The sequence below is a fragment of the Lactuca serriola genome, chromosome 9 (genome assembly GCF_051521515.1).
Source record: "Lactuca serriola cultivar US96UC23 chromosome 9, Lser_US96UC23_V15, whole genome shotgun sequence".
NCBI classification, from domain to species: Eukaryota; Viridiplantae; Streptophyta; class Magnoliopsida; order Asterales; family Asteraceae; genus Lactuca; species Lactuca serriola.
In genome coordinates this window covers 59,049,177-59,062,354 of record NC_136416.1, presented here as the reverse complement: position 1 = coordinate 59,062,354, position 13,178 = coordinate 59,049,177, and the positions used below count along the sequence as shown (strand labels likewise).

Sequence of the window (13,178 nt, the reverse complement as noted above, 5' to 3'; positions counted from 1 at the left end):
CACACACACACTATTATATAAAGCATATTCAATGTTTCTTGAAATTAAGAGGTATCACTATCTGAACATAATGTACAATAATATTAAGCTTATAATCTTACTTACAATATACACATATCTAGATCTATCTTACGGTACCTAAATGTATTTTACTGTATTATCTTCTTTCTCTAGATGTTACCTTGATCTCCTCTACACACATGACACAACAGCCGCCATCAAAACACATCTCATTCGTCTCTCTCCTTGGCCTCTTTAGTCTCTGGCAGCCCTCTGTTACATCCAACTTCTTCACCCTTATGACATCAACCAGATGTTCTTCCCTCTCAAATGGACGACCAATGCTTTAGAAATCCTCTACAGTTACCAGAGTCTACCACCCCCTTTGTTATAAACACCGCCATCTCCTTTCACCATCAAAAACCGTAACCCTAACCATAATTCTCCTCCACCATTGCCACCTGACTCCGGAAACATCACACACCATTCAACAGAAATAAACCCCAAATTAGGAGCCAACAACGGACCACCACCTGCCTTCATCGTCATCACTCCTCCAGCATAATCGCATCAGATAGCCATTTCCATCATCTATCTTCCTTTGCACCACTTTTCCAGAAAATAACAAAAAGATACCCAATTGGCTTTGCTTTAGGTAAGACCAAACCGACTTCATCTATTTGATTCATATTAGGTCAACCACTCTCTATTTCTTCTGTCTTCCTACTAGAATTCAATAACATTTTCTTATGCAGACTTCAATTGTCAGTTATCAACCCAATCACTCTTTTGTATTTCTCATTACGGTTTGCCACCACCATCCATGTCCACCCTCGCTTACACCACCACCCATAAACTCAAATGCACACCACGCCAGTCGCTTCCCTCCATAAACCCTATTCACCGCCACAACCGCCACTCAATGCCGCCACCACTATTTACAACTGCCAACAAAAACCATCACGACTTAATACTAGCAAAGCCATCAATTTCAAATGGTGTTTGCTTCGTAGAGACTGATGGATCTAGCAGGTATACCTTTTCCCTCCTCAATCTGTTGCTTTCTTATTCTTTTAGCTTATACAAATCTTAGTTTCTGAATTCTCTCTTTTTAATGTATATTTTTCAAAATTACTTACAGTTATTGAAGTATCTATGGTCCGTGTATTCATTTTCAAAAAATATGTAGGTGTGCTTATCTATTTGTGTTGTGTTAGTGTTTGTATGTGTCCTTTTGTATAATCATGTGCTTTTATATGTATTTGTTTGTGAAGATATTGGACTGAAGAAGGAAATAACAATGATCATTTATCTCTTTCTCTTGACAGGTTTCTAATTTGTGGCTGAGATGTAAATTTCAAAGTCATAGGGTTCCTGCCATGCTCTTGGAACTTTGGAGGTAACAATGAGCCCTGTTTTGAATTTCTATAAATATGCTCTTTATGTCTAACCTGTTATTGATTGTATACAATTGTAATATGACACTTCATAAAATGTTTTTTTTCATGATTGTTTCTTAAAATGGGCACCCTATTAATATGCAACTTTTTAAAATGTTTTTTTTTTTATAAATATGCTCTTACTTATGCATCTTTTAAAGGTGGTTTACTAATGGGATCACTTAAGTGGCTTGACTGTTTAAAAAGATCATTAATGGTTTGACTGTTCAATCTATTTTTTGTTTAGGAGCATGCTTGCTAATAAATGATATTGAAGCCTTACCCATTATAAGCCACTCGCTTATTCTGCTAATTGGAAGAAATAACAAGGTACTTTCATTTATATGTTTATATGGAAAAAAATATTTTGTCATTTTTACCGATTTACCCTTTGTATGGCATAATTTTTGGTTTTGAATCTAAAAAATGATATGCAAGTGTCCACGATATTAATTCTGTCAAAAAACCTTGTTATAGTAGCTTGTGTGTGTTTTACATTCCAATTATATATGCAAGTATGTGTGTGTTTTGATTTTGTGAAAGATTCTTAAGCTTGACTAAGCAACCATCTCTTGTTCAAAATCGTCAGAACAACCACTATCTCAGGCGACAAGGTAAGATTTGGGTTTTGGTTTTGCTATTTCATTATTTTTTGCATTTGTAATTAATTTTATTTGTACTTTTTAAGTTATCATATAGCAATTACATATTAATTTGAATCAACCAATATAAAATTAAAAATTACATATCAATATTCTTTTAAAGTATTATCTAATGTTTATGTTTTTAAAATATTAATATTTTATATTGTTAACCGTGGTTTCCACAGGTTATAACCTAGTATAATATACATTAGGAAGTGATATACGAAGAGTGACAACATAACCAACACCTTTTACATGCGTAGGTGTATCACTAGCAGATATGACCGTAACAGGTGATCCATGAGACAAAGAAACAAATGATGAAAAATAAGGTGACATATGATGAGGTGCACCAAGTGATGTAGATGCATACATGGTTGCATAATTGTAAGTAGGAAACTATCTGAACTGGTTAAGAACTTGTGATCCAACGTAGAAGTTGACGTGTCGGTAACATGAACATTAGTTTCTACTGTAGGTGCAACATTAGTATAATGTGTTGGACAATGGTTATGTGACAGGAATGATGGATGAAACAATCTAGATGGTCTGTCTTGCTGCTGCTTTGCCTTGTTCAATAACAATGGGTACTAAGACTTTTAATTGTTCTTTTGTGTGTAGTAAACATATTCATTAAAAGCAACCATGGGTATCGATCAAACTCTCAAAAACAATAACGAACAACAACAGATAAATAAAAAACAACAAAACCCTAAAAATCGACAAATATTGGCAATAGTCGAACAAACTAAACTTCAAACAATAACCACGACAAACCAACAATCGTTCTGTTCAGAAATCGTCGCTAGATTCACAAACCGCAGCACAAAATTGACGAAAATCAAACAAATCAAACCATATAGTGACAAAATAACAACAATAACTAAAACCCTCAAAACGACAAATTCGAACAAATCAAACTAGAAAGGAATACAAAAACAAATCAAAAAATCATACCAAACAATCGTAGAGTATATATCGAATACGACTTTGATACCATATAAATTAATGAATAATAGAGATAAAATATGGTTAAGGTTTTATTATTGTATGAAAAAATATAATTACAATGAAAAAAGATGATATAAACAAAAACTAGATTATAGCCCGCGTTAAACGCGAGAAATGCATAAAAAAACATATAATTGTCTACAGATATTCCATAATGATTATAAAAAAAAATGTATGATTATTGGTATTATTGAAATGTATAGAAAAAACATTGACATCGATAAATATCTATAATCATTGAAGTACCTCTTTATAGACAACATTTTTTGTTTTATTAGTTGAATGACCTTCATCGTCTCATATAGTTATGATATTATTATATAATTATAAACATTTTAATTAGACGTTCATTCCATAATAAAGTTACCTAATTTAAACATATATTAACAACCAATATACCGTTTTTTCCACTGCATTAAATATTGTCAACTATTTCATTTATTTAAATAAAGTCATATAATATAATTTATAGAATGTTAAATGTTATGTGAATTTAATTTTAGTATATCATCAATGGAGATTCTTTTCTAAATCATGATTGGTTTATTTTAATTTGATTATGAATATAAGTGCTAGCTTTTATGTTTGTTATTATTTATTTTATGTTCACAAGAACTTTGCATTAGTTTTGGCACAACTTTGAATAATTTTAGTATATCATCAATGTAATTTGGTATATCTTTCAATTATATGAAATATCAAATAATGACATTTCATTACTATTGTGATAATTTATTTTATTTATTGTATTTTTATTAATCTTAACGGTCTTATTTTTTTCTAATAACCGTAACGCTTTTACTAATTGTACTTTTTACAAATCTCCTAGTATCTTATAATTTTTTTATCTTACTTTATAATTTTTCATAACTATGTTATTTTTAAGATTGGTTGTCTTAATAGTTTTTTTCGGTCTATATAATTTTATATTTCATTGTACAACATCATCGTTTGTATTTATTCTAAAATTTTACTTTAAAAATGCTTAATGCTTACACCTTGATATTATTTTTTTTATAATAAACCTGTGTAATAATTATGGAATATATATCTCGTTTTAATTAACATTTACTTACTTCATTAAATTAAATTCCTCATTAAACGGATATATTTTTGGAAAGTAATAATTATAATGGGGCAAATTTAAAAAATTTTATATAAAGAAAATACAAGTTTAAATTTGGTGAAATTATGGATGAAGTTACTGGCGAAAATTATTTTGGAGGGAGTTGTATTTTGTAAGGTATAATATTATTACAAAATTTGAAATATGTATATTTGTTGTGTAAATTTATAAATTTTATTTTTACTATATAAAGATAAAAAAGTAGGTTGATATGATATACAAAAACATAATAATTTCAATGATATTTTAAAATCATGTCAAAATTAACCGAATTCTTATGACATAAAAATTAAAAAAAAAACCATAATTATCTCTAATATATAAAAGTAATATTTTTGTAATTAATGTCAGTTCCCAAGATAGTTAATTTCTATTTTGTTAAAGGTATGTAATATCTTTTCCCGTTTATTTGAAAAGTTTCAGAAAAGTAGTTAACTGATTTCATGTAATTTGTGACAAAGAAAATCAAAATATATAAATTCATATATTTGATATAGGAACAAAAAAATAATAAAAAAATATAAAAAGTGAAAGAAGGTACTGACATTCTGGTGCACAAGAACGAATGTTTGAAGTAGAGAATAATGTTGGAAGTTATAAACAATAAGAATAATGTTATAAGAGAAGGTTTGAAGAAAAGAAACGATTGAAAATAAGTGTGAGCCGCGGATTCAAGGATGAATCGTATATGTATGTGATAATTTGAAAATGATTTTTTGGTATTAATGATTTCCTAATAAAAATAGATTTTATATTAATGGTTTACTAACATAAACGGATATTAATGCCTTGATTGAAATGGTTTGTTAGTGATACGTTTTTAAAATTGACCATATTAAAATCTTAATAACCGGAAATTCAAGATTTAAAATATGAAAAGCTTTTATTGGAATTAAATACATTCCATTTCAACGAATGTAAGTTAGTGGTTGACGATTGGAAACATTTATTGAAATTAAATACATTTCGTATGTGGAAGATGATGTCAGCAATTTGATCTAAGGGTGACAAAAATAAGATTGAAATACAATCAATGATTCAGATTATTTAAGATGATGTCAGACCTTCAGGTATACCTACGACGAATGCATTCGTGGTCGAGCTGGCCACGAACAACGGGCGTGCACACCACCCCGTTGTCTCGTGGTAGCTCGTGTTCGTTGTGGCTCGTTATCGGGGCAACGAAGTCGGACGCCCAATGAGATTTTACAATGCAAAAATTTGACCGTTTTACTTTTATGTAGCCGTTAAACGGCTAGATTTGTAAAAAAAAATAATAAATAAACAATTTATTTACCTATAAATACCATATTTTTACTCCTTATTTTTTACACCATTCTTTTCTTTCTCTATACACAAACTACACACTACATCTTCACAACCAAAAATCATGGATCCCAACCAAAATACCCCTCCAAACTACCGAAATCGCAAACCCGATAACGTTTTTGCGTTAGATACAACACCTCGACAATTCCCGACTATGGAGTCACCTCAAGGCGGTTTTATCAATCTACTTCAAAGTGGTTCCCCTATCCAACAAACACCACTTTTCCAACAACAATATCAACCTTTTCCGGCTTTCCAACAACAACAATACCAACAATTTCAACAATTCCAACAACTACAACAACTCCAACAACAATCGTCACAACAACAACAACCACCAATTTCACAACCACCAAGCTCACAACCACCACTTTCGCCGGATTTTATTCCGGAAACGCAACCTTCACCACCACCTCAACCAAAAAAGAAAAAAGAAAAAAAACCGGCCCGACCCACTACCACCCAAAAAAGGGTCCCATGGACAAAAGAAGAAGAAGAAAAGTTAGCGGAGGCATAAGCGGCGGCTTCCGAAGATCCAATTGTAGGAGATAGCCAGCCTAACGGAAGTTTTTGGGAAAAAGTCCGAGCCATTTTTTACGAGTTAATGGAAAGTCAAACTCGACATGCCGATCAAATTACGTCGAAATGGCGAGATATTCGACTAAAATGCACCGAGTTTGGAGGAATCTACAACAATCTCCTAAACATACGCAAAAGCGGCTCGAACGATTTTGATGTTTTCAAGGCGGCCATGGACCAATTTGAAAAAAACAACGCCAACACGCAAAGCTTTTCCGTATATGAAACCGTGGCTAAAATTGAAAGACGCCCCAAAATGGAAAGAGCAAACGAAAGGAAGTTCCCAATCTTCCGGTTCAAAGCGTTCAAGAAACCCCGATGGAACTTCTCAACAATCGGATGGCCGAACACACATCGACATCAACGACAATCCGATAGATCTTGAAAACGACCAACCTCTTCATCGGCCCGTTGGAAGAAATAAAGCAAAAAAAAGCGGCGTCAACATCTTCGAATTCTAGTGTTATGGATATGTTTGGCGATAAATTTGATCGATATGTGCAACTTCAAGAAACGAAGGCCGAGGTGATGACTCGGATGGAACAAAAAATGATCGAGGCACAAACATCATTTCAAGAGGCACAAGAGACACTCCAAACAAAAACCGATATGGAAATCTTGAAAATGAAAGCGGACGACCTTGAGGGCGAAGACTTGGAACTTTTCCAAGCAATGAAAGAGTCGGTTCGAACCCGACGTAGGCGTAGGGGGTAGTTTATTTTATATATGGTTGGAATTTTTAGTTTTTTTTTAATGTTTTTTTTTTAATTTTTTTTAAAATTTAACTAATGTAATTTTTATTTTGATTGTTATTTTTATTTTATTTTTTAATTTCAATTAATTTAGTTTTTATTTAATGTAATTTGGTATTTTAATTTAATGGAAAAACTAGTATTAAAAAAATATTTTTAATGTATTTTTGAATTAAATTTAAATAAAAAAATAAGGTGGAGTGGTGTGTTTAGTGATAAGTATCCCATGTTAGTGGTAGTGGAATGTGATGCTGATGTGGCACCCACCACATATATGGTATGTGGTGGGTATAATGGATGGTCTCATAAGGTTTCTATTTTAATAATATTTATAGATGTTAATCAGATTAAACCTAACTAACACGAAAAACATTAAGTTCAAACCAAAAATGCCTAATAGATTATAAAGGTTTTAAACCATGTGATTTTTAGTCAAAGTTTAAATTTGAACTAACATTTTAATTTGTTGTTTTTTTTAACAAAGGACTACCTTAAAATTAAACTCTATAAAATTCGCTCTCACATAAATTTCATCCTAAAATATTTTATACCAAGTTATATAGCATATACCACCTCATCTATTAATATTTGATAGATGGTATTTGGGATAAAGTAGGATAAGATTTTTATTTAAGTGAGGCCATATAAGTAGCAAGCAAAAACTAGCCTAACACGTGTCTTTCATGTTAACCACTCGTGAAATGGTTAAAACTTACATGCTAGTCCTTTTTGTTTTCTACACTCCACTCTTGGCTTCCATTTATTTAAAAGTAATGAATAACCCCCGATTATAAATTAGATACAAATCTAAAACAACAACAAACACAAATCTCATTCAAAATGGTGTAAAGATAAAAGCGATATAGTACCGAAAGTAAAATATTAACAAACCAAAAAATAAACCCTAGACATCTTATATTTAATGATAAAAACAGTTTTTTTGTGATTTATACAAGAAAAATGAATAATATAGAATGGTCTTCTGCATATAATATATAAGTTAACAATGAAAGGTAAGTAATTACGTTCGACTTATGGAGAAAAATTACAAACAATAGAACTGAAGTTAAAAAAAAAAGAGAATATTTTACTTAACACATGGAAGTTTCTCGAACAAAGGCAGGTTCCAAATTTTGAAAAAAGAGGGTTAAAAAGGTAATGTCACTAATTTTAAGGGGGTGTTTGTAAAAGATTTTAGTGAAGTGTGTATGTAAGTGGTCGTAATGATTTACATTTGAAAGACACTTTATATAGAATATATGCATTAAATTTTTTACATTATAAATAAAAATAACGTTTGTTTCGAGTTTCAAGCATCTTATATACTTGTTCCATTAAAAAAATGTAGAAATCTGGTATATAAATTACAAAATCTTATCAGCAAAAATACATCTAAAATGTATACCATTTCTTTGAAGCTTGATTTTTTTATTAACTTATATATCAAATACAGAAAGAGATAACTCGTATATTAATAAAAAGATTCATGTACTTTAAAAAAAAATCATTCTCAATAGTAAGTACACGTGTGATTTATATAAACAAATACAAACCCATGAATAAATACAGTGCAAAAATAATTATAACATGTGTAAAGCACAAACGAGAGAAAGACATTCAACAAATAGCAATCAAGCCATTAAAGAGTAAAGACATGAAAAGAAAGAGAAGCTTCTGAATTGAGTAAAATCAAAGCCAAAACAATGGTTGTTTTACACCATTTAAACACCTTCACAATCTCCATGGAGTTCTTCTCTCACTTCCCATGGAGTTTCACTCCAACCCCACCTTCAAGATTCAATATTTTTCACCCCAGATTCTTGTTTCTGCAGAAAGTCAACAAAAGTCAGCACCTTTGCCATTGTTCTTCTGTATCACCTTCTAGTCAGCAACTTCAAGAACAGGTGGCCGATGGTGGTGGGACGGGGCATTTTGGTAATTTAGTACAAGGGTATGGATGGAAAGTGAGGAAGATGGTTGAAGAGGATCATGAAATGAGGAGTGTGGCCAATATTCAAGCTGAGTCTTTTTATGAACCAGTTATTTTATTTAATGACGTGTTCTTCCAGTTCTTTCAGGTATGCTTTAAAGACTTGTACTTTATGTAATACATGTTGTACATTGTTCCGGGTCATCATGTTTTTATTTGGGTTCGTTGGTTTCAAACCGAAAAACAGAATCGATATCATAATCTGATTTGTATTCGAACAAAACAAAATTTGAACATTATTAATATTGTACCAAAATTCAGGCTGAGGTTCTTGCAGGACTACTTTACAGACTAAAAAATTCACCACCTGATAGGTGAGTTTTCTTTCACGTTTATATTTATAATGAACTAATTTAACCCTTAAAAGTCTAAAATGAAAAATTTATTATCCGATTCACTAATAAAATTTGAATCGAATTTTGATGTTAGATACGCATGTTTGGTTGCGGAAACAATGACAAGAGAAATTGAGGATAGACAAAAATTAGTAGGAGTCGTGGATGTAACGGTTTTCAGGGATGAATCAGTTCTTGGGTATCTATCCGGGGCAGATGAATATCTTTACGTGTCAGGAATAGCAGTGTTACCTGATTTCAGGTATCCAATGCATACTTTATCACAAATATAATTGATTTAATGTAGTATCATTTTAGACCTATTTACTATACTAAAATGACTCTATATTGCTTGATATGATATATACTTACATGATCATCTTTTTTTTAATCACAAAATAACCATCTAAATCGCTAAAAAACCACGTAAATGTGCAGGATTGATTTTTTTCCAACACATCAGACATCATATTAGATATTACAAAACAAAACTTCCCTAACTTTAGCCGCATAGTAGCGAATAGCCAATATAATCAAATTCAATATTCACGAATACTTCCCAACTAAAAAAAAATGCGAATAAATATTTGTGAAAAACTTAAGCATATATAAGGTCTAGTCGAAATGACTAATGTGCATACTTTTCCCATTTACAAAATTTAGGTTGCTAGTTAAAATTCCATTAAATTTACTTTTTAAACATGGAAGCTCATATAAAAATAACATTTAATTGCCTTTTTGTGATCATACATCATACCCATTTCAACCCCATTTTCTTTTGGTGTTGTTTGTTAGAAATATTTAGCTTCGTCAAGTTTGAAAAATTCGAGTTTTGAGTTTACATGCGAAATATTCGTTAATTTGAGTCTATTTGCTAATTTGCAGCTAAAACTAGCGATACTTTTTCACAATAAAATGTTTTTCTTTGTCGGAAAGTAATTAACCTTGTGAATTAATGGGATGTTTTTAGCTATTTAGGTGGTCATTATGTAATTAAATACAAAAGTATGGTCAGGTAAGTATATTTCACACCAATTATGATTATTTTAGTGAATAACTCATCATTTTCATACACCAAACATGTTTACTAGATGTACCTTGTATATTCACAAATATTTTACATATGACTTTGATTATTGATAGACGCAAAAAAGTTGCAAGTATATTGCTCAAGGCATGCGAAATGTTGGCTAATGTTTGGGGATACAAGTATCTGGTGTTGAGAGCTTATGAAGATGATTGGGGTGCTCGAAAATTGTACACAAATGCAGGGTATAGAATGGTGTCAGGTGACCCTTTGTGGACCTCAAGTTGGATAGGAAGGAGACGCCGAGTTCTTTTGATCAAACAATGTAACACAACATGAGAACAATACCTATCCTTAAACATTTTTTTTAGACCATCCTTTAAATCTTCGATAATATGCTCTTCAAAAGTTGAAATTAGTAGTTCATATTATTTTGTATATTGCTTAGCCTATTTGTACATCTTTATATAGACCAGTTAGTCAGAATCATGTTTCATTGTAATCGATATATATTCTCAATTATGATGAAATCATTCAGAAAAAAATACATATCCTTATATGGTATCGAAGATCTAATCATATCTCTACGATCCTCTCTATTAGTGTATATTATTTTGCATATTGCGTAGCCCACTTATGCAGCTTTGTATAGCCCAGTTAGTCAGGCCCATTTCTCATTATAATATGTATATATTCACAATTATGCTAATGAAATCATTCATGGGAAAATACCTTAGCTAATAGAAATGTTCTACTCTACCTCTGTTAGTGTATTATTTCGGAACCAAATGATGACAAAACCAACACTTTTTTCTTTTTGCTAATTTTATCAATTTTTTTTATTTTTTATTTTAAGATGTTGCTAGGTTCAATAAAAGTTCACAAAATTGTAAAATTTGTCTTTGTGGTTTCGTAAAAACTATGAATATGATTCAAAAAGTTTTCGACTTATTATATAGAAGGTTCAAAATTAGGAATTTTCTATGGTTTTTGTCCCAAAATTAAAAGATTTATGTGACTTCCACATTAAAAACATAACCATGCGCAAATGATGAATAAACTCTAGGTGCAACAAACATCAAATGTGGTTTAAAATAAAACTTAACAAAATAAGTTTCTAATAAATTTTGTAGGTAAGTTAGTTGTTAATAATCAATAAGAAGTTTAAGCAAAAAAAGGTATCCTATTTTTTGTTTTTATATTATTGTGATGATGAACAATGACAAAATTAATATTATATGTATACGATTCAAATAATTATATGCAGAAAGGCCAAAAAACGAAGGCACCAACTCCTCAATTGTAGCCATCGACTCGGCACTTACGGACCCACACGTAACATCAATAATTTAAATAGTTATAATTTGGACTCGTTTTGTTAAAAAATAAATAAAATTGTTTTTATTTTGAATCTTTCAGTAAAAATAGAAATAATTTCGTTAAGCTTACAATTTTTTTTTTATATATAAGTAATATTTGTTTTCTTCTAATTAAGACCAAGTAAATTATATTTTACATATTTAATCATAGTTTTAAGTGTTTTGATTGTTGCAATATTCCTTTGACTATTTCAAATTATGTTTACAACTTTACATGAACACACCAAAACAAATTCAACTCAGAGAATATATCACATTACATGTACATAAAAAATAAAATAAAAAAAATTAATAAAAAAACATAAATAGCAAAAAATTCAAAAAAACAAAACGTGGTCTTATCGCTAATCTCGATCGTTGGCGGCTTAACAGCTCTTACTCATTCGCCGGCGTCAAGCCACCAACTCCGCCGGCCGACGTCGGCATCAAAGATCTTTTCTCGAGAGCTTATTCGACCGGACCTTGCTCAAGAAAGCCGTCTTCACAGTCTTCCAAAACCCGGTCCTCCTAGCACGACCTCTCATTGAACCGACCCGACCAATACAAGACACCCTCGGAGACCTCGGTTCAGCCACCTGCTGAAAAAAGCTTTTCCCCGGCAACGACCGGTTCTTAGAAAACCGAGGGTTGTCCTGCCGATCGTTCTGTTTGGCTTTCCCATCGGCGTTATGCGACGGCGGTTTTTGCCGGAACCCGATGATGGTTGCCTGAGGTTTCTGGTTAAAGGAAACGGATCGCTGATTAGACCGAGTTTTAGTCTGATCGAATTTTCTTGCAGCCTGCACCAGTTTCACCGAAGCTTTGCGTTCGATGTACGTGTGGTTGTCCAACCAGTCTGTTACTTTGTTGTTGCTAACCCAGAATGAGTCCGGCGGGTTGTTATCGTAACCACCCCCGGCGTCTGGTTCAGTATCTAAGGCGATCTCGTTTTCTTCATCTTCATGGTCAAACTCATCGTGAATTTGGGAGTTTTCATCGTCGTTGTATTCGGGATGATCGTCGGCGGTGGAATATGAATTTAGAACGTCGATGTTGCTGTTGCTGTTGCTTTCGTGATCATGTTCATGATCATGATCATTGGTGGTGGTAGGAGTCGAATCGGGAATTAGGGTTTCTGAATGCATGTAAATTTAGTGTTTTTGTGTGCGTTGACAGAGGTTTTGAGGGGCGGAGAGGAGAAAATGGAAGAACATATATTTGAAAGGGTTTCTGGTTTGATAAAAAAATAAAACATCGATTTCGATTTAACAATATATTATAATTTTACTTAATGCATAGATATATATTTTAAAAATAAAAATACTTATTTTACTTAATAAAATATAACGTAAATTAGAATCAATTTAGTTGCAATTTATCTTTAAACATTTCCCATCATTGTTTGTTTTTAAGGAGCATCTTCAATGGTATAGTATTTTTGATGTATTATTTTTCTAACATATTTTTATTTGATAAAATACTTTTACTTATAGCTTCTTCAATGATTAATCTTTTTAATTAAATTTTAATTAAGTTTATTAAGCCAACTCATACCTCCGTCCCAATATTATTGTTCACGGATAAAAAA

General features: G+C 31.5%; 2 protein-coding genes across 2 annotated transcripts; one reads left to right on the top strand and one right to left on the bottom strand.

The window, feature by feature from the left end:
- The first annotated feature begins 8,456 nt into the window (after positions 1-8,456).
- Positions 8,457-10,789, top strand: LOC145073596 (Acyl-CoA N-acyltransferases (NAT) superfamily protein). The gene is made up of 4 exons (XM_079020137.1): positions 8,457-8,958; positions 9,132-9,184; positions 9,300-9,467; positions 10,349-10,789. Exons 1-4 carry the CDS (start codon positions 8,584-8,586, stop codon positions 10,569-10,571), a joined length of 819 nt encoding a protein of 272 aa, XP_078876263.1. The 5' UTR covers positions 8,457-8,583; the 3' UTR covers positions 10,572-10,789.
- A 1,037-nt stretch (positions 10,790-11,826) lies between these two features.
- On the bottom strand, positions 11,827-12,844 carry LOC145077072 (uncharacterized). The gene has a single exon (XM_079022850.1). It carries the CDS (start codon positions 12,733-12,735, stop codon positions 12,037-12,039), a length of 699 nt encoding a protein of 232 aa, XP_078878976.1. The 5' UTR covers positions 12,736-12,844; the 3' UTR covers positions 11,827-12,036.
- Positions 12,845-13,178: the final 334 nt, after the last annotated feature.